Genomic DNA, 19,100 nt, shown 5'->3' on the forward strand with positions numbered 1-19,100 from the left:
TCCCCTGCCCCCAACGGCTTCTGCAGGTAGAAGTTCCCAGTTCACTGGGGCCTCTACTACCAGGGCGCCTGCGTCTTATCTCTGAGCCGGCCCCTCCCAGTGGGGCTCAGGCAGGGGTCCTGCTGAGTGGAGGGGAGAAGGTGTCTGCAGCAGGCGCTGGACTCTGTACGGATCTGAGCTTTGGGAGGCCTTGGGCGCTGGCTACAAGCTACTGTGTGTTGCACTGGGTCTGGCCGATGCCTACATGCTCTCAGATGGCACCACCCTTGCTTGGGACACCTGAGGCCCCCATGCCCTGCTGCTGGCCCTGGTTGGAGAGCTAGAGGGCAGCCTGGCTCTGCTGTGTGGGCAGGGGACAAGCCCACTCCAGCTCACCCACCACCAGCCAGTGCCAGGCGCTGAAGGTACAGAAGCCTGAGCTAATCAGGTGGCTTGGTGGCATTTCTGGACACTAGCACTTGGAGTTGGTGCTGAAAGCTCTGAAGGATGTGATGTGAAGGCCAAGTCTGAGGTCAGCCTCCTCCCCACTCAGAGGTACACAGGGTTCTATGCCTACTTCCCAGGCTAGCGGGGTAGGCCATTCTTTTTAAAAAAATTGTGTTAGGGACATAGAGAACAGACTGGTGGTTGCCAAGGGGGAGGGGGTCGGGGGAGGAATGGAGTGCGAGGTTGGGGTTAGCAGATGTAAGCTTTTTTTTTTTCACTTTTTTTTTTTTGGCCTCATCGAGGCATGTGGGATCTTACTTCCCCGACCAGGGATCAAACCCGTGCCCCCTGCAGTGGAAGCACAAAGTCCTAACCACTGGACCGCCAGGGAATTCCCCAAGCTTTTATATATAGAATGGATAAACAACAAGGTCCTACTGTATAGCACAGGGAACTACATTCAATATCTTATGATAAACCATAATGGAAAAGAATATAAAAAAAGAATGTATATATATGTATAACTGAATCACTTTGCTGTACAGCAGTAATTAACACAACTTTGTAAGTCAACTATACTTCAATAAAAAATTGTGTTAAATAAAATTTTAAAAAATTATGTATACATAACACAAAATTTACCCTTTTAACCATTTTTCAAGTGTTCAGCGGCTCTAAGTATATTCACGTGTTGTGCAACTGTCACTACCATCCATCTCCAGAACTTTTCCATCTTCCTAAACAGAAACTGCATACCCAGTGGAACAATAACTCCCTATTCCTCCCAGCCCCCGGCAGCCACCACACTACTCTCTGTCTCTATGAAGGTGACCAGGCATGGACTTTTCTTGCCCTCTCCCTTCCAGCTCCACACAGGTCTGTTCTCTGGGGTTTCCCTGGCCCCATCCTTTCCTGTCTTCCTTGGCTCCATTCTTTCTCTCCCATTGCGTGACCAAGCTGCTGCAGTACTCTGCACTGGCCACAGTTTGCTCCCTGCCCTCCCCCTGGCGTTCCTCTAGGAGGGTCCCATTCTCCTGACCTTCACCTCAGCTCCACCCCTGCCTACCTGGACGCCTCCACTCCCCGCTCAGCAGGTGCTTGGGATCCTGCCCTGACATTGCTCTGGAAAAGGCCGCCCCAGCCAGTGGCCTTCTCTGGCATCTCACCTGTCTTTACTATTTGGCGCTTCTGGCCACTGTCCCCTCCTCCTGTCATGGACTTCTCTTTTCTCTTGGCCTCTGAGAGAGAGAGGAAAGAGCCCGGGCTTTGGAACCCCCAGAGATATGGGTTCAAATCCTAACACTGCCCTTTACCTGCTTGGACTCTGGGCACATCACTCCCTGTCTCTGGGCCTCAGTTTCCTTATCTCTAAAACAGGACAAATCATACGGACCTCACCGGGTTGTCATGAGGATTAAATGAACTCATGGCTCTAAGTGCCCAGCACAGTGCCTGGCAGAGTGCAGGGGTCCAGCTCTGCAACTTCCTTTCCCTTTCAGCTCCTTTACTCCCCCATGTTCCTTAAACATAAGAGTTTCCCAAAACTCTGTCTCTGTTTTCTTCTCTTGCTCTGGCCTTCACCCATCTATGGATTTAGATATCACTTTTTTTATATATATATATATTTTTAAAATTTTATTTATTTTTGGCTGCGCTGGGTCTTTGTTGCTGCGTGTGGGCTTTCTCTAGTTGCGGCGAGCGGGGGCTACTCTTCGTTGCGGTGCGTGGGCTTCTCATTGCGGTGGCTTCTCTTGTTGCGGAGCACGGGCTCTAGGCGCACAGGCTTCAGTAGTTGTGGCATGCGGGCTTCAGTAGTTGTGGCTCGCGGGCTCTAGAGCGCAGGCTGAGTAGTTGTGGCGCACGGGCTTAGTTGCTCCGCGGCATGCGGGATCTTCCCGGGCCAGGGATCGAACCTGTGTCCCCTGCATTGGCAGGCGGATTCTTAACCACTGCGCCACCAGGGAAGTCCTAGATATCACTTTTTTTTTTTTTTTAATTTTATTTATTTATTTATTTATGGCTGTGTTGGGTCTTCGTTTCTGTGCGAGGGCTTTCTCTAGTTGCGGCAAGCGGGGGCCACTCTTCATCGCGGTGCGCGGGCCTCTCACTATCGCGGCCTCTCTTGTTGCGGAGCACAGGCTCCAGACGCGCAGGCTCAGCAATTGTGGCTCACGGGCCTAGTCGCTCGCGGCATGTGGGATCTTCCCAGACCAGGGCTCGAACCCGTGTCCCCTGCATTGGCAGGCAGATTCTCAACCACTGCGCCACAAGGGAAGCCCTAGATATCACTTTTTATCTCCAGTCTGACTACGTCTCCCTCCCGAGTTTCACATCCCCAATTCCAGGTGGGACATCTCCACGCAGCTGCCTCTCGTGTGCCTCCTGCCTTGGGTGACAACCACCTCTCCCCTGGGCATCCAGGTTTGGAAACTCTGAGTCATCTCAGACTCTTCCCACTTCCTCTCCTGCTCCCACAGGTAAGCAGTCACCCCATTCTTTGATCTTCCCTCTGAAGGGCCTTTCCAAGGATTTTCCCCTCCTTTCCCTGGTTCTGGCCTTCATCAGCTCTCCCTTGGACCATGATGTGCCAGCTACCCTCCAGGCACTCATCCCTCCTTTCACAGTAGGGCCAATCCCAAGAGAGTTCACTCTCTCCCCTCTGCCTCCAGAACACACCCCACACAGCCACTAGGTTCTCAACAGTCCTGTCACCCAGACTGTCTTCTTTTTTTGCTTCATCTATTGTTTTATGAAGTATTCCAAAATAAATTACAGACAGGACATCTCACCCTTAAATATTTTGGTATGCATCTTTAAAAAATAATTTTCCTATATAATCATACTATCATCACGGCTAACAAAATTATTTTCTCATGTCTAATCCTCAGTTTATATTCAGATTTGCCTAGCTGTTCCCAAAATGTCTTTCACAGTCAGTTGGTTCAGGCAAAGATTCAGTCAAAGACCAAGCATTATACTTGGTGGTTAGGTAGCTAAAGTTTCTCCATCTTGACTTCAGACCACCTTCCCCCACTTCCATCTGTCACCACATCCTTCCTCAGCCCTGTGAGCTGGCCAACCCCAATGTGTCATGGACTTTTTTTTTTTTTTAATATTTATTTATTTATTTGTCTGCGCCGGGTCTTAGTTGCGCCATGCATGTGGGATCTAATTCCCTGATCAGGGATCGAACCCGGGTCCCCTGCATTGCGAGCTTGGAGTCTTAACCACTGGACCACCGAAGTCCCCATGGACTTTGAAAACTACTCCTTTTTTACACTTGGCCCTTTCCTTGTCCCTGGAACGGAGCGACTACCTTTTTATTGTCTAAGGTCACCTGGGAGCGCACCACCCACCTCTGTGAAATCCGTTCTTTTTCTTTCTTCTCTGGGGCAGAGGCACCACCTGTCCTTCCCTCTGAGCTCATCCAGCTGCCACCAGGGGTTTCTGCCTCTGTTCACAGTGTGGGCTCGGTTCTGCCTGCTGGCAGAGGACAGGGCCACCAATTGCCTCACCTCGCTGGCCCTGCGCCCGGCACGTGCCTGGCAGAAACAGATGAATACTCCTTTCTTCAGCATCTTTGCTCCTCCTCCACAGCCTGCCTGCCGTGATAACTGGGAAGCAAAGTCCAGAAGGGGCTTGGTGTGTCTTGCTGGAAGATTGTGATCCTGGAAACTGGTTCTCAGCCCAGCCCAGATCTCCTTCCTTCTGCTCTTACAGTTTCCTTCCTTGTGTACACATACCGAAGGCTCAGGAAACGGTTCTTCAGGCAGGACCAGAAGAACGTAAGGGGTGGGGTCCAGGCCAGGGGGGCAGGGGTGTGGTGGTTGGTTCTGTCCTTTGCTTGTTCACACAGCTCCTTCTGGGACCACCATGGCCCACAGGGAGGGAGGCAGCTTGAGACCACCCCCTCACCTTCCAGTCCTCTCCTGGCCTTGCCCTCTCGGCTGTCCGCTAGGATGGGATGGGGAAATCCAGGGGATATAAGCCATGCCCGCCTTAGTGTCCTCTCCACGCCTCCACCGTTAACAGGCTGATCCAGGAGGGGTGGGAGCTGACCTCAGCAATCCTCTCCCAGAGGGAGGGACCTGACTCTGACGTGCCATGATTGGGTGGGATGGTGCTGGGAAGGGCTTCCTCCACTTCTCGGCTCACTACTCAGGAGCCCTAGAAAATGGAGAAGGGACTAAGAGAGAGGGACAGGAACACCCACTCTAGGACGCTGGGGGACTCCCAGGGTGTGAGGCTGGGGACTTTCTGAACGTTTATTCTGCCCCTACCCGATTCCAGAGAGCCAGCAGCGCCCTCTGCTGACTCGGGGAAGGGGTGGAACGGAGTTGGAGCGAGAGGAAGGGAGTGGGCTCTGGGTGGAGGATGCAGGCCTCTTGAAGACCATCTTGTCACCTCGACTCAGCTCTGCCGCCCGGCCGGGCGCTCAGAGAGTAACTTCGGGCCGCTCATCCCTCCTTTGGCTCTCACACGTCTCCTCCGCTTCCCTGAGCCAGAGAAAACCTGGCGGCGCCGGGTCCCGCTCTCCTACCCCGAGGTAGCACCCTTCTGGCGGCGCCAGAAGGGCGCCAGGCACCCCGAGGTCCTGCCCTGGGCGTTCTCTCTTTGCGGGGGTGGGCGCTGTCTTACGGGTAGGGGCCAAGTGGCCTCGACCGGGCTGGGGGCTCGGCCTTCCCCACGCAGGCTGGGTGACTCAGGCCGCAGCTGTTCCCGCGTCACATGAGGGAGGCTGGGGCCACTCGGCGGGGGAGGGGGCTGTGGCTGGAGCCGGGGCGGGGCCGTGCGCCGGGCGGGGCCAGAGCCGGGGGGCGCAGCTAGAGAGCCCCTGAACCGCGGCGGGAGAGCAGCGCACAGCTTCGGGGAGCCAAGGTGAGGCCGCGGGGCTCGCGCCGGTTTCCGCGTGGGGTGGGGAGGGGCTCGCCCCGGGCCTCCGAAGAGCCGCCGCGCTCCCCGCCGCTCCCGAGGCCCTTGCAACTTTGCAAAGTTCCGGAGGCCCGGGGCGGGGGGGCGCCGGCCGCGCTTCTGTTTGGCGGTGGTTAGAACCCAGGGGAAAGGGCCTGGGGGTCGGGCTGGGGCTGAGGACTGTTTTTCGTGACTAGTTGGGTGGGGAGGGGTTGTTTAACGCCTGGGGGCTGGAGGGCCAAGGGTGCGCGTCCGGCCCCGGCCCCTGCCGGCGCCCTGGGTTGGGTCCCAGGCCTCGGAGGCGGCGGGGCGGGGTCCGGGCTGGGCGGCGGGCGCCCCCGCCCCTCTCCTGCGGGGAGAAGAGGGGGCTGGGAGACGTGGATCTGACCGCGGGTTTCCGGGTGGGAGGGGCCGGGAATGGGGGCCCCGCAGGGAAGGTCTCGAGGGCCGGCAGGGAGCTCGGAAGCCGAGATCCCCCCTCGACCGGTTCTGATCCCCCTGCCGTCCCCTCTGCCCCAGGCCAGGCAGCCATGGCGGTGGAAGGAGGAATGAAATGTGTCAAGTTCTTGCTCTACGTTCTTCTGTTGGCCTTTTGCGTGAGTGGGGAGCGGGGACGGTGAGGGCGCGCTGGCAGGGTGCGGGGAGACCTGGCTCCGGAGTGGTGAGGGCTGAGGGGCCAGCAATGAAGGCAGCTGGGGACCAGATGTGGAAGGAAAGCCCGGGGAACGACCGAGGCCAGCGCGGCCGTCCTCTCCTCCTCCAGCTTTTAGGAACCTCTGAGGCTGGTTTGGACCGGCAATGGCCGGCCACCCTCCCCGTAACCCCTCCGGGCCCTTCCTGTCTGGTGACCCAATCTCTTGTGATATGGGGCAGTGGGGCAACCAGCCAACCGCCTGATGCTATCGCCACCCTCCTCTCACCCCCTCCACTCCCTCATTCCTCGCCATTCCCTCATCACCCCTCCCCGCTGCTTGGGGTGGGTAAGGGCTCTGCCCACCTCAATTGCTCCCGTCCTGGGCTCCTGGCTGGAGAGGCTACTGTTTGTCCAGGAGGGGGCAGGCTACTTTTACCCCCTTTTCCTCCTCCCTTCTCCTCCCTGGCCTAGTTGGCCTGAGGAACCCTAGTCACAGCTGATGAGGATGTGGTGGGCATTGGAGGATAGTGAGAGAGCAGTTCTGGGAGCCCTAGAGGCCCATAGGAAGAGGCTCAAAGGAAGCACTACTCTTTGTTAGGATTATGTGCCTTGGGGTCAAGGCTTTCTGGGAACTTCTCTTTTTGCTTTTGGTGAGGAGCTGCTTGAAGGAAGGCGTGGTTCCTCCTGACTGCCTTCTCCCAGAGAGCCTTGAACAATTTCCCAGCCCTCACTGTGGGGCAAGGACGCGTCCTCCTTGTCCCCCGTAGTCAAAAGTTTCCTGGAGCTGTGAGAATCGGTCTCTCTGGCGCGGGGTTCCGCCTGTGTCCTGGGTGCACCCGCCACCCTCCACCGTGGAGGGCTGATGGGTTGTGGGTCTTCTGAATCCTGACCTGCCCTCCGCCCAGGCCTTTGCAGTGGGGCTGATCGCCGTGGGCATAGGGGCCCAGCTCGTCCTGAATCAGACCATCACCCCGGGGGCCACCCCTGGCTCCCTGTTGCCCGTGGTCATCATCGCAGTGGGTGCCTTCCTCTTCCTGGTGGCCTTCGTGGGCTGCTGTGGAGCCTGCAAGGAGAACTACTGTCTTATGATCACGGTGAGTGGGTGCGGGCCAGCCTAGGTGCCTGGGACTGCGGAAGGGCATTTCTCTGGAGGGGGCTTGTCGGGGTGGGTGGGTGAGGGAAATCTTGGTGAATGTTCCCGAGACCAGCAGGCCCCTCTCACCCAGACTCCAAACGTGACTCCCGTTCTTTGCATCTGCAGTTTGCCATCTTCCTGTCCCTTATCATGCTGGTGGAGGTGGCTGCAGCCATTGCTGGCTATGTGTTTAGAGACAAGGTAAGCAGGGAGTAAGGGGAGGGCCTTGCCTCAGAGGTCTGGATACTCTGGGACCCAGGTGCCCTGAATTCTGGCCTCAACAGTGCTCCTCCCTACTCCCAGGTGATATCAGAATTTAATAAGGATTTCCGGCAGCAGATGCAGAATTATCCCCAAAACAACCACACAGCATTGATCCTGGACAGGATGCAGGAAGACGTGAGTGGGGTTGCTGGGAGCAGGGGTAATGGGGGAGGGAGATTCTCATCTCCATGTTGAAGATGGAGGTTCACCTAACAGCCTTTCCCCCCATATCTTTCCGCAGTTTAAGTGCTGCGGAGCGGCTAACTACACAGACTGGGAGAAGATCCTGATGGTGACCAAGCGAGTCCCTGACTCCTGCTGTGTCAATGTCACTCAGGGCTGTGGGATTAATTTCAACATGAAGGATATCCATACTGAGGTAGGGGGGGGGTTGAGATAGTAGGGGACTTGGGGAAGCTGGGAAATGTTTCAGGAGGAAAGAGGGACCTGGGGTGGAGGTGGAGAGGGTTGGGGCTCTGGGAAGTTGGGCGTCAGGGATGGGGAGGGAATTTGGGAATGCTAGGGGTGGGGTGAAAGGTACAGAGGGTGGGGGAGAGACAGGGGGTCCAAGGAAGGTGGGTGGGAAGTTTCTGATGGTGTCTTGTGTGCCTGCCACCCTTCAGGGCTGTGTGGAGAGGATCGGGAGCTGGCTGAGGAACAAAATGCTGGTGGTGGCTGCAGCAGCCCTGGGCATTGCCTTTGTGGAGGTGAGAGATGCCCTTGAGCATCTGGGATCTAGGGGCAGTGGGAGGGTGCTGAGCAGGAGGTGCTGGCCTGGGGAGGGGAGCCCTGGTTGTGTTTGGGGTCTCTTGGGTGGGTCCTGGGTACCTTGCCTTCCTGACTCCTCTTCACCCCCATCTCTGTCTTTCTTTCTAGGTCCTGGGTATCATCTTTGCCTGCTGCCTTGTGAAGAGCATCCGAAGTGGCTATGAGGTGATGTAGGGGGTCTAGTCTCTTCAGCCCCCTCATCCAGGGGAGTGGGTAGTATACTCCAGGTTTTTCAATTAAACGGATTATTTTTTCAGACCGAAAAGAGAGAGAGTCTCAGTTTGTCTTAAAGAGTGATACTTTATCCCTTCCCCCTCCTCATCCATGTTCCTCTCCTCTGGGACCTTGTTCTGTTTGCACCTCTGGAAAGGCAAGCCTATTTTGGGGGGTCTGGGGGAAAGGAGGATTGTGCTGAAGGCGTTCGTTGGGCTGGCAGTGGAAGTGGGGATCCTGAGGAGGCTGAGGCCCACTGCCCTCCCTGTCTCCTAGTCTCGTGCTACCAGGCTCAGTGCTGAAGGGTTTGTGAAGCCATTTCCCACGTCAAAGGGATTCTCTACAAAGGTCCTACCTGGGAGAGACCAGCCCACGTCCACTGTCGACATCTTCTTTCTGGCCTTCTGCCCACCTCTGAGGGCCCAGCAACTCCTTGCCACACTGACCCTCAAGGGGGCCTGGCTCCTTTCAGGATGGTGACAAGTTGCTTTTATACCTGTGTGGCTAGTGTCTATCCTTCTTGACTTACGTTAGATAACAGAAGAATTTAAGAGGGTATTGGCTTTTTTCCCATGAAAACCACCCAGCTTGGCCTTGACCCCTCTTCATCACCTCCCCATGCCCCCATTCCCACTCCAAACACTGAATTTCAACCTTACTCCAGGTAGAAAGGAAACATCCAACAGTGCCCTCTAGTGGCCACCCCTCCAGGTGCAGCTTCAAAGATGCCTTACAGATGCAAGACAATCCCCTTGCGCCCCCCAGTGGGTGCTGGTTGTTTTGCAGGTACTAAATGGGCCAGAGACCCTGGAGGATGTCAGCCTAGGTTAGTTAGGAGTTACATGGGGTCTTCCACTGGGCACCTTCATTTTTGCCCACCTACAGTGCGTTTTGTTTTGTTTTGAACAATACACATTTTAATTAATTAATTTTTTATTTTTGGCTCTGTTGGGTCTTCGTTGCTGTATGCGGGCTTTCTCTAGTTGCTGCGAGCGGGGGCTATTCTTCATTGCGGTGTGCGGGCTTCTCATTGTCATGGCTTCTAGTGTTGCAGAGCACGTGCTCTAGGTGCCCGGGCTACAGTAGTTGTGGCACGCGGGCTCAGTAGTTGTGGTTCGCGGGCTCTAGAGCGCAGGCTCAGTAGTTGTGGTGCATGGGCTTAGTTGCTCCTTGGCATGTGGGATCTTCCCGGACCAGGGCTCTAACCCGTGTCCCCTGCATTGGCAGACGGATTCTTTACCACTGTGCCACCAGGGAAGCCCCAGTACACATTTATTGAGTGCCTGTTTTGTACCAGGCAGTGCAGGGTGGGGGACAGAAATAAATCAAAGTCCTTGCCTTGAACAACCGCCTCTCGCTGGAGAGCTGGGTTCAGCAGACCGCCTGAGCAGGCTTGGGAAGGCCCCAGGTGAGCACAGCATCCACCAGGCTGGCTGGCAGGTAGGAGGCTGGCAGCCAGAGCAGCTTGGCGTCCCAGCCTGGGCTGTAGCGGGTTCTGGGGTGACGGGCAGTCAGGGCATGCTCCAGGCACCTGCTCACCTTGGTCAGGTCCGGGTCACAGATCAGGTTCATGATGCGCTGCTGCGCTCTCAGATCTGCAGCCCAGCGGACGGTTGTAATCAGTGTCCCCGTCCCGTCCAGCCTTCCTCAGGCCCCGTCTCCTGGGTCCCGGGCCTTGCTGCCCAGTAGGGGTGAGAGGGGTCCTCAGTCCCCTCCCCAGTTTGGGGAGTGGGCAGGTTGCACATGGCCTGGGTGTTCTCCTGTGGCATCCCATTCACCCTCACCCCTTCCCTGACTGCCCTACCCACCTCCTCCCAGCAGGCTGGTGCAGGCCTGGCCTTTGTGGCACTCTCATTTCCCTTCATATGCCCCTGCGTGGGCCCATCATCACTCACACTTGGTGAGGAAGGTCTCCCCATAGAGGGCCTGTGTGGCTGGAGGCAGCCGTGCCCAGCAGGCCTGCAGGTTGTCCTCCAGACTTTCCAGGTTTGTCACAGGGGTTCTGAAGAAGCCAGGCTCCACGATAGAGACTCGTACCCCAAAAGGAGCCACGTCCCGCCTGGAGTGGGGGCAGCGGGAGGTTTCTGGGTTCTTGTCTTTATAGGGAGAGGACTTCAGGGACATGGGTAGGGAGGCTAAGATGGGAAAGCGTCACAGGGTCAGTGGTCATGACAGGAAGGGATATCCCCGCTGCCCTGGGATGAGGGGCAAGTGGGGCAGAGGGAAGGAGGTATTTTTGAGGTTTGTTTTCCTTTGTATTCTCTTCTAGCATCTAGAGCAGGGACCTGCAAACTTCTTAAAGGGCCAGACAGTAAATATTTTTCGCATTGCAGATCTAAAATTAATGATATTATGTAGCTACTTATATAACCATTTACAGTGTCACCATTTAAAAATGTAAAAGCCATTATTAGCTTGTAGGCAGCTGGCGAGATCTGGCCTGAGAACCACAATCTGCCGACTCCTGAACTGGAAGAACACATTCCCTAGATCCCAAAACACAGGGTTGAGCCCCAAGTGCTGGATATGGAGGGTGTAGACTGGTATTTGCTGGGGGAAGGCGGGAGTACTCGGCACAGATTGCAGAAGTCCAAGTATAGAGTATGTGTTCCGTGATGCTGATTGGAAAATTAAAAGACTGAGGCATAGGGACAAAAGTAGATATTGATGTTATCTGCTGAGTGATGGTGACAGAGGAAGACTTCCTTCAGGAGGTGGGCCCAGCTTGGGGGAATCGAACTCTGTTCCTGTGTCATCCTTAAGTCTCCCTTGTGCTCTCATGGGACTTCGAACATTATTGTCTAAAGATGAGGGGCAGGAGAATGTAATGACCAGGGTCTGTAGGCAAGCAGACCCGGGGAATACGTGCCAGCGCTCCCACTATCATGTGGTCTTGGGTAACTTATGTTACCTAAGGGTGTTAACACCTACCCTTACAGGATTTTTGGGAGAACTGAATGAGAAAGTGTTCAGTAGAGGTACTAGCTCGTGGTAAGTAATAGTTGTTATTAGTAATAATAACATTAATAAGATGAGAGCGGGCTTTTGGGGGCATTTTCTATGTGCCAGGCTCTGTTGGGGCCTCACATGTACCTCACTTTACTCACCCATGAGGCAGGCCTTCTCATCCTGATTTAACAGAGGAGGAACAAACTGGGGAAAAGAGAAGTAACTGCCTAAGGTCACCAAGCTCACATGAGAGAAAGCTGGGATTTGAACCCACAAACTCGAGCCCTAAACTGCCTCTAAGTTTGCACCACGCGCTGTTTTCATCAGCTCTGCAGGGCAGATGCTAATTTGCTTGTTGAGTGGGCTCCCGCTGGACTGGGACCAGGGCCTCACCTCAGGCTGTCAGAGAACGCCTCCAGGCCAAACTTGGAGACACAGTAGCCCCCTCCACTGGCTGCCAGGCGGCCCAGGACACTGGTGATGTTGATCACCCGGCCCTGGGCCTGCCGCAGCAGGGGCAGCAGGGCGAGGGTGACCCCGATGGGACCCAGTGTGTTCACATTCAGCACCCGCTGGAAATCCTCCTGTGTCTGCCAAGGTGTGGGCCCGATGATGCCAGCCGTGCCAGCATTATTCACCAGACCAAAAAGCCCTGTGGGGAGGTGAGACAGGCACGGGGTAGGTGAGGCATTCCAATGGCCCCTCTCCTTTCCGGGAGGATCTGAGCCCTGCTCCTCCCCCGCAGCCCCTCTAGCTTCCCACAGCCCCTGCGAGTGCACACCTTACGCCCCGTTCCCGGTGGCCCCCTGCCATACTCACCTGCTTCCCCGACGTGTGTTTCCACCCACTTGGCTGCCTGCCGGACGCTCTGGGGATCTGTGACATCCAGCAGGGTGGTGTGGAGTCGGGAGGAGGCCACCCGCTCGAGGTCCTCTGCCCCTGAGGGGGTCAGGCAGCTGGCCAGGACTCGGAAGCCTCTCTGGTCCAGCCTCAGTGCCAGAAGCCGCCCAAAGCCCGAGTCACAGCCGGTGACAAAGACGAAAGCATCGCTGGCGGGCAGGCTCTGCCGGTCCCTGAGCAACCACAGTGCTGCCCAGAGGGAGACTCCCAGAAGCAGAGGCAGCCACATGGCCGGACCCCACGTGACCTGCAGGTGGCAGCCGAGGCTGGGCAGGGAGACTTGTCTAGCTTACTCTGGCCCACCAGCCCTCGCCCCTCATACCTTCCCCCTAGCTGGAAGTCTCTGGTCTGAGCAGACTAAGAAATTATCTGCTTGGTAGATAACTGGCAAACTACAGTTCATCTAAGTAAAGCGAAGATCTGGGCAGACCCTGTATCTGTGGGTAACAACTAAAACCAGATGAGCTGGGTCCTGTGTGCAGACCCGCCACACAGGAGCAGAGGGATCTTGTTTATCACCTCTTACCTCCTGCTAAACCAGCTGGGCCTTGTTTTTGGAGACACATACAGAGCCCCTGCATTTTAGTCCTGCTGGCTCCAAGCTTACCGTGTGAGGCTGAGCACCTCACTGTGTCTCTGAACCTGTTTTCTCATCTACCAAGTGGGGCTAACACCCAGCATGCCCACCTGAGACCTGCGGGGGATCAAAGGGGATAAAGTGCGAGGCGGCACATGATAAAGCTTTAGGCTTTGAGTTATCAATACATGAATATCTTGACTGTCTTCTCATAGCCCCCGAGCTCCCAGTACCCTGCTTACCTTCTCAGGGGAAAGCTAGCAGGCACTACAGCACCTGAAGTTTCTTCTTTTGCTTTGCTTGAGAAACTTGGCTCCAGGGCTTCCCAGGCTCCCACACTAGCTACCACTGAGGCCAAAGTCCGAGGCAGGTGGACTGGGTGCCAGACGTATTAAGTGCGTGTGGGGCGGGGTGGGGGAGGAGGAGGAGGAGCCAGGGAAGCTGAGGCCTGTGGGTTGGAGCCAGGGAAGCTGAGGCCTGTGGTTTGAAGCCAGGGCTTGGTACAGGCCAGAAGTGCCCAGTGCCCTGCTTGGCTCTCTTTTCCAGTGGGGCTTCCTGACCACCTCTGTCACAGATTCTTTTTTTTTTTATTTTTTGGCTGCGTCGGGTCTTCGTTGCTGCGCGCGGGCTTTCTCTAGTTGCAGCGAGCGGGGGCTACTCTTCGTTGCGGTGCGCGGGCTTCTCATTGTGGTGGCTTCTCTTGTTGTGGAGCACGGGCTCTAGGTGCCCGGGCTTCAGTAGTTGCAGCTCGCGGGCTCTAGAGCGCAGGCTCAGTAGTTGTGGCACACGGGCTTAGTTGCTCCGCAGCATGTGGGATCTACCCGGACCAGGGCTCGAACCCATGTCCCCTGCGTTGGCAGGCGGATTCTTAACCACTGCGCCACAAGGGAAGTCCTGTCACAGATTCTTAAGAGGAGGGATCTGTCAAGGATGGCAGCTGCCCCTCTCTGTTGGTGACCTTGGACCTGTCATTCCTCCCCCTTCCCTGCCCTGAAGTGCTCCCATGCCCAAGAATTAATCTCCCAACTGGTCCAGACTCATGACACTGCTTAGCACCAGGCTGGGAGAGGCCGTGAGCACGTGGACAGGCAGAGAGCCAGAGCTGGACCAGGCCTGCTCCCTGTCTTGTTTCTCCTCTGCGGGAAATGGAAGTCCTGGGTTAGGAAGCTTGGGACAGGGCCCCCTGCTCTTCTCTGGGGAGGGGTGGGAAACTCCCACCCTCTGCTTACCCAACAGTACCTGCGTCAGGTACCAGGTCCAAGGAGGAGAAGAGAGTTGAGCTTGTAAGAGGAAGCTAGTTCCAGCCTCTACCCAAAAGGTACCATCGCTCAGGGGAAGAGCCTTCGAACCTTCCATTCCTACCCCCCACACTGAGCTAGTAGCTCTTTGAGACAAACACAGAGACATGGAGGCTTGTGTTTTATTCATAGCCTGTCCCCCTCCTTCCTGCCCGCCTGGGGGGAGGTAGGAGGAGTGGGGGAGGGGAGGGCAGTGGGGCTAGGAGGGGGCCGACTGCAGCTGCCCTTTGTAGACGTACTCCAGCGCGGTGGCAATGGTGCGCATGTCCAGCTCGATGCTCCGAGCCCAGTTCTCCACATCCCCGATCTCCTGCAAGGTGGTGGTGGGGTGCGGGAGCCCAGGAGTCAGGGTGGGTGGGGTGTGGCTCTAGGGGATGGATGGGGGCACTTTCATTCCATCCCCTAGAAAGGGCTTTGTGTGGACCCACCAGCTGCTTTTACTTCTCTAGCTTCTGTGACATTGGGGCCATAGATTTCTGGGGTTTCTGGGACGATCCCCACTTCCTCCTCAACCCCAGGCCTGAGGTGACCCCACTGGAGGCAGCCGATGGGGGTGCAGGATGTGGCTGGAGACATAGGGAGCGTGGCCTACCTTGAGCGCCTGGTTGAAGTTCTCCACCATCCCAATCCACTGGCCTGTCTGCTTGGCAAACTGGGCAGCCTGGACCTGTAGGGTCTTCACCTCATGGTCCAGCTTTCTCTGGTTCATGTAGGCCTGGGCCACGCTAGAGGTTGGAGGAGGAAGGAGGTCAACTTGCCCAGCAGGTGGGGAGTGGTCTCCAGAACTAATACCCCACTGCCAGAGTGGGAGGCCGGTCAGGAGTCAGGCTGGAGAAAACCGTGTGATTTTGGCCATTCCTGGATGTGAGGCAAATGACTACAAAGTACATGCAAATGAGCCCGGTCCCTTCCTTCCAATCCCAGGATTCCCAGGAGAGCCTAGCCGGGAGCTGACCAGAAACATACCACTTCCTACCCCCAGAGGAGTTCTTGAAGCTGGGTGAGAAAAGGGAGGGTTAACCTGGTGGGGCTGGGGGTATCACTGAGGAAGAAGCTGGGAGGGAAAAGGGGGCGTGGGGAAGCTTGGGAAATCCAGCGGCAGGGACACATCTGGCAATGGTTGGAAGGCCAGGGATCTGTGCGAGAAGTTGGGAAGGGAAATTGGGCTCCTCCCTGAATCTGGGGTGGGATGGGAGAGCAACCCCCTCCCCAGGAACTCAGGGTCAAGGGAAGATATCCCAAGGGCTGCTTCTTGGCTCTGTCTCTCTCCCAGTCCTTCTCCTCTCGCCCACACAGATGAACGAACACACACACACACACACACACACACACACGCACACACACACACACACACACACACACACTCTCTCTCTCTCTCTCCCTTCTGCTCTAGGCAACAGGTTTTCTTTTCTCCTCGATCACGGTTGCCTGCAGTTACATTACTGCCCCAAGGCTGGTATCCCCACCCACCCCCCCGCTCACCCCCCCGCCCCCGCAATAACTGTGCAATAACTGTTCCCCCTTGTTGGCTGATAAATCTTTCATTCCCCACCCCAAAGCTCTGGGTCAGCTGAGAGACTCCACATCCGCTGCCCCCACCCACTGGAATCTGTGGGGACTGGAGGGGACAAGGGGACGGGCAGGGGGTGTCCAGAGAGTGGGAAGGACACCTGACAGGGGCTGAGATAGACTGAGCCTTTGTTTTCCTTTCCGGGGAATGAGAGGAGCCGTGGGCAGCAACACAAAACCCTTTCTAATCTGGCTTTGGCTTAGCTGCCCTTTAAGCTGAAAGTGGGGTGGCCCCTAGCAAAGGAAGAGAAGCAGGAGAAGCCTGGGCCAACCACAGAGCAGAGCCCAGGAGGCGCCAATGTGTGAGGGAGGGAAGGCACAGACCCTGCCCCTTCTCTCTGGGAGACAGCTGGGTCACGGTACGGGGTGTGGTAGGAGCTGAAACAGTCATAGCAGGGCGCTCCCAATGCTTCAAGATTCCCCTGGGAGTTCCTGAAATCCTCATTTTCCCTGTTGACCTCTTGCTTTCTCTCATTCACAATGCGTGGAGGGAGAGGCCTGGAGGGAAGGGAGATCAGAGGCCCCAACCACAGCCTTCTCTCCCTCTAATCTTCCCGTGATGAGCAATGAAGGTGACAGTTCCTGCCTGGCTCACTTGGGTGACTCAGTCTCTGAATTCACAACCGAGCTATTCGACTTGCCCTGGGGTGGAAGGCATCAAAATGCCTCCTTTCTCCCAACAGATGGCCTGGCTATCAGATCATCATCTCTCCACTTTTCTGGGTCACTCAGGGTCAAGAGACAATGTTCTTTGCTCCTTCCCAAGTCTCTGGTCATAACTGGCATCCTCACTTAGGACCAAAGCAAGGGGTGGTCTCTGGAGACCCAGAAGGAAGGGAAGTGACAGCCTGGCTCTAAGGTGGCTCCTGGCATAGGTTCTGCCCTCACCCTCACCAGTTGTGTCATCTCTTTCCTGCCAGCTGCTCTCCAGGTCTGCCAGAGGGTGGGAGGTGGAGAAGGAGGGGCTGGGAAGCTGTGGTGAAGGACGGTGCTCTCCCTCCCGCTGGAAGTGACAGCTGGACTTGGACGGGTGAAGAGAGGTGGCCAGATGGCATCAAGTTGTGAGCACCAGGGAAGTTATTGTTGGGAAGGGGAAATCTGGCTGCTTTTCCAACCACCGCAGCTGTTCCTCCCTGCCCTTGTTAGGGGTCAGAGCTGGCTCAAGCCTCTCTCCATAAAAGTTAAGCTGGGTGGGGGGAGGATAGGGGAATGAGCGGGACATCTCATCCCCTCAAGAGCAGTCTGAGGGCTAGACCTTGCCAGTGCCTAAACTTGGGGGGGCGGGGTTGGTGTTGATGGGAAGAGGTTCATACCCCACATTGAGGTGATCCACCAAAGCTTCTGTCAGGCAGGTCGCTGCAGTGATAGCCTCTCGCCTCCTCTTCTCTGGGTGGAGGGGGAAAAGGGATTAGACTGGAGACTTGGTTTTCTGAGGGGTGGTGCTTAAGGTTCCCTCACCCATTCATTACTATTCTGCTAGTTGTGGGAACATTTCAACTAATCTCAGAGTGCCAGAGCTGAAAGGACCTTGCAAAACATAAAGCAAGCCCTTTCATTTTAGCGGTGAGGAAACTGGTACCCTGAGAAGGGAAGCGATTCGCCCAGGGACGCTAACGAGTCTGTGGCAGCGCCCAGGACTCCAGACTCTCAGGCACGCTTTTCCCAATGTCTTGGCTTTAGGATTGGTAACTCCGGGATTCCCAGCCCGGATTCAGAAAACAAGGGCCCCACCCCCATTTCGGTGGTTTCAGGCCTCCAAGAATCCCAGCTCTGCCGGGTCCCCAACCCTTCAGGAGCGTTCCTCCCCACTTCCAGGATGAGCGGCTCCCTGGGCCAATCGGCACAGCGTTCCGTGACAGAGGGCGGGGCTAGGATGCCGCTGAGACTTAGCGTGGGGGGCGTTGCCGTGGGGGACGGGAGCGCTGCTAGAGACCAGGGCCCGTTGGCAAGAGAACGGAACTCCCCCAAAAGCTCCTCTAATTCCCTCTCCCACATGCCCGTGCCCACTGGCCTGCGCCCTTCCTTGGATTTGGGCCGTTACTCAAGGTCCAGGCTCCGGGCTGAGGCTAGGCCGCGGCGGGAGAGAAAACGGCGGACTGGATATTTGGCTCACCCTGCAGCTCCTTGCGTTCATTCTGCTTGGCCTGGTGTTCTTTCAGCAGGCGGGACAGCATGGTCGCGGCGGGCTGGGGGCAGGGCGCGCCCGGCCCCCTCCGGCTCCCGGAACTGGAACGAGCTGCCCGGCTCCCGCGGGGTCCGGGGTCACGTGGCTGCAGTGTCACGTGAGGCCCGGAACCGCCCTCCTTTTGAGACTTGGGGTGGTAGGTAGTGAGGATCTTGGCTGGGAAGGGAGGGGATAGTAGGGCCAGGTGAGCTCCTGTCTTTATTGGGAGCTCACTTTTGGTGAGTGCGGGAAGAAGTTTTCTTTCGTACCCACATTGCAGAACCAGTTTTTAATCTCCTCTGGATCTCAGGCTCCCAGGAGGGTTGTTGTTGCCAGGCTGTCCATCACGGTTCGGTTGTTGCGGGAGCAGAGGCTCCCAGGACTCATTGAAATTCTTTTCCTTCCCTGGCCGTTCCCTCCTGGCAGCTCTGGTCGGTTTTCAGTTGATCCTCAGCTCCTCCCTCTAGGGGGGGAATGCTTTCCTCTCTCTGCCAGCTCTCTCTCTTCTCACCACCCCGCCAAAGTCCCTCAGCTCTGGGTGATCATTGTCGAGAAGAAACATTTTAGGCCCTTCCAGCGGCCTCGTAGGGAGCTTTGCTAATTTGGCTGGCTATGTGTGGTGAATGTGCAATTCCATCTCTGTCCTTTTGTGGTTAGGGAATGCAAACCCATTTATTTCAGTCTTACCAGCAGAATAAGCTGCTGCCAAAGTAAAAGGTAAATTATATAACACCTCTCTGAACTAAAGAGAAATGCTTCTGGGATTAACCCCAACAAGAAAAAATTATAAACGTCAGCAACATATTCTTGCTATTACAACATTCTTTCTTGGTGCACTGTGCACTGACATGCCGGGTGACTTTGGGCAAGTTGCTTATCCACGCTGGGTGTTGGTTTTCTCCTTAGTAAAATTAGAAGATCGGATTAAATCAGTGGTTCTCAGCCCTGGCTAAACATTAGAATCATCTGGGGAAGTTTTAAAAAATATGCCTTGGTCAGAGACCAATTAACTAGATCTCTGAGGGTGGAGGCCTGGTATAATTATTTTTTAAAAAGTTGTTCAGGTGATTTTTTTTTTTTTTTTAAATGAATGAATGAATGAATTTTTTTGGCTGTGTTGGGTCTTCGTTGCTGCTCGCGGGCTTTCTCTAGTTGCTGTGAGCGGGGGCTACTCTTCGTTCTGGTGTGCAGGCTTCTCATTGTGTTGGCTTCTCTTGTTGTGGAGCACAGGCTCTAGGCGCGTGGGCTTCAGTAGTTGTGGCACGTGGGCTTCAGTAGTTGTGGCTTGCGGG

At 56.0% G+C, this 19,100-nt stretch overlaps 3 protein-coding genes and 1 long non-coding RNA gene across 6 annotated transcripts; 2 read left to right on the plus strand and 2 right to left on the minus strand.

Annotated features, from left to right (window-relative positions):
- The first annotated feature begins 5,156 nt into the window (after window positions 1–5,156).
- CD63 (CD63 molecule) lies at window positions 5,157–8,403 on the plus strand. Its single transcript, XM_082421873.1, has 8 exons — window positions 5,157–5,304; window positions 5,857–5,933; window positions 6,877–7,065; window positions 7,233–7,307; window positions 7,410–7,505; window positions 7,612–7,749; window positions 7,994–8,077; window positions 8,247–8,403. The coding sequence occupies exons 2-8, from the start codon at window positions 5,868–5,870 to the stop codon at window positions 8,310–8,312; spliced, it is 714 nt and encodes a 237-aa protein (XP_082277999.1). The 5' UTR covers window positions 5,157–5,304; window positions 5,857–5,867; the 3' UTR covers window positions 8,313–8,403.
- Window positions 8,404–9,266: 863 nt separating this feature from the next.
- On the minus strand, window positions 9,267–13,238 carry RDH5 (retinol dehydrogenase 5). Of its 2 annotated transcripts, none has more exons than XM_082421841.1 (5): window positions 13,020–13,238; window positions 12,120–12,466; window positions 11,694–11,952; window positions 10,247–10,410; window positions 9,267–9,946 (listed from the first exon to the last, which is right to left on the minus strand). In XM_082421841.1, exons 2-5 carry the CDS (start codon window positions 12,427–12,429, stop codon window positions 9,723–9,725), a joined length of 957 nt encoding a protein of 318 aa, XP_082277967.1. In that variant the 5' UTR covers window positions 12,430–12,466; window positions 13,020–13,238; the 3' UTR covers window positions 9,267–9,722. The 2 variants fall into 2 exon arrangements, with proteins under 2 accessions (XP_082277967.1, XP_082277968.1); XM_082421842.1 differs by having other exon boundaries at window positions 12,120–12,447; window positions 13,020–13,237.
- Window positions 13,239–14,183: 945 nt separating this feature from the next.
- Window positions 14,184–18,002, minus strand: BLOC1S1 (biogenesis of lysosomal organelles complex 1 subunit 1). 2 transcript variants are annotated; one of them, XM_082421916.1, is made up of 4 exons: window positions 17,758–18,002; window positions 16,958–17,030; window positions 14,668–14,800; window positions 14,184–14,385 (listed from the first exon to the last, which is right to left on the minus strand). In XM_082421916.1, the coding sequence occupies exons 1-4, from the start codon at window positions 17,816–17,818 to the stop codon at window positions 14,275–14,277; spliced, it is 378 nt and encodes a 125-aa protein (XP_082278042.1). In that variant the 5' UTR covers window positions 17,819–18,002; the 3' UTR covers window positions 14,184–14,274. The 2 variants fall into 2 exon arrangements, with proteins under 2 accessions (XP_082278042.1, XP_082278041.1); XM_082421915.1 differs by having other exon boundaries at window positions 14,184–14,442; window positions 17,758–17,960.
- On the plus strand, window positions 14,807–16,852 carry LOC309641674. Its single transcript, XR_014252732.1, has 2 exons — window positions 14,807–15,075; window positions 16,565–16,852. It is a non-coding gene; the product is annotated as an uncharacterized lncRNA (long non-coding RNA).
- Window positions 18,003–19,100: the final 1,098 nt, after the last annotated feature.

This window comes from Balaenoptera physalus (assembly GCF_965194825.1).
Source record: "Balaenoptera physalus genome assembly, chromosome: 13".
Taxonomy (NCBI): domain Eukaryota; kingdom Metazoa; phylum Chordata; class Mammalia; order Artiodactyla; family Balaenopteridae; genus Balaenoptera; species Balaenoptera physalus.

What these genes read in the sequence shown, in the direction of transcription:
- CD63 (XM_082421873.1), top strand. Translation starts at nt 5,868, where the DNA reads ATGGCGGTGGAAGGAGGAATGAAATGTGTCAAGTTCTTGCTCTACGTT. An exon ending in TTCTTCTGTTGGCCTTTTGC is followed by an intron (nt 5,934 to 6,876) that starts GTGAGTGGGGAG and finishes CCCTCCGCCCAG; the next exon opens with GCCTTTGCAGTGGGGCTGAT. An exon ending in TGGGCATTGCCTTTGTGGAG is followed by an intron (nt 8,078 to 8,246) that starts GTGAGAGATGCC and finishes CTTTCTTTCTAG; the next exon opens with GTCCTGGGTATCATCTTTGC.
- RDH5 (XM_082421841.1), bottom strand. Translation starts at nt 12,429, where the DNA reads ATGTGGCTGCCTCTGCTTCTGGGAGTCTCCCTCTGGGCAGCACTGTGG. An exon ending in AACACACGTCGGGGAAGCAG is followed by an intron (nt 11,953 to 12,119) that starts GTGAGTATGGCA and finishes ACCTCCCCACAG; the next exon opens with GGCTTTTTGGTCTGGTGAAT. An exon ending in GCGTTCTCTGACAGCCTGAG is followed by an intron (nt 10,411 to 11,693) that starts GTGAGGCCCTGG and finishes CCCCCACTCCAG; the next exon opens with GCGGGACGTGGCTCCTTTTG.
- BLOC1S1 (XM_082421915.1), bottom strand. Translation starts at nt 17,818, where the DNA reads ATGCTGTCCCGCCTGCTGAAAGAACACCAGGCCAAGCAGAATGAACGC. An exon ending in GTGGATCACCTCAATGTGGG is followed by an intron (nt 14,801 to 16,957) that starts GTATGAACCTCT and finishes TCCAACCTCTAG; the next exon opens with CGTGGCCCAGGCCTACATGA. An exon ending in ACTTCAACCAGGCGCTCAAG is followed by an intron (nt 14,443 to 14,667) that starts GTAGGCCACGCT and finishes TCCATCCCCTAG; the next exon opens with AGCCACACCCCACCCACCCT.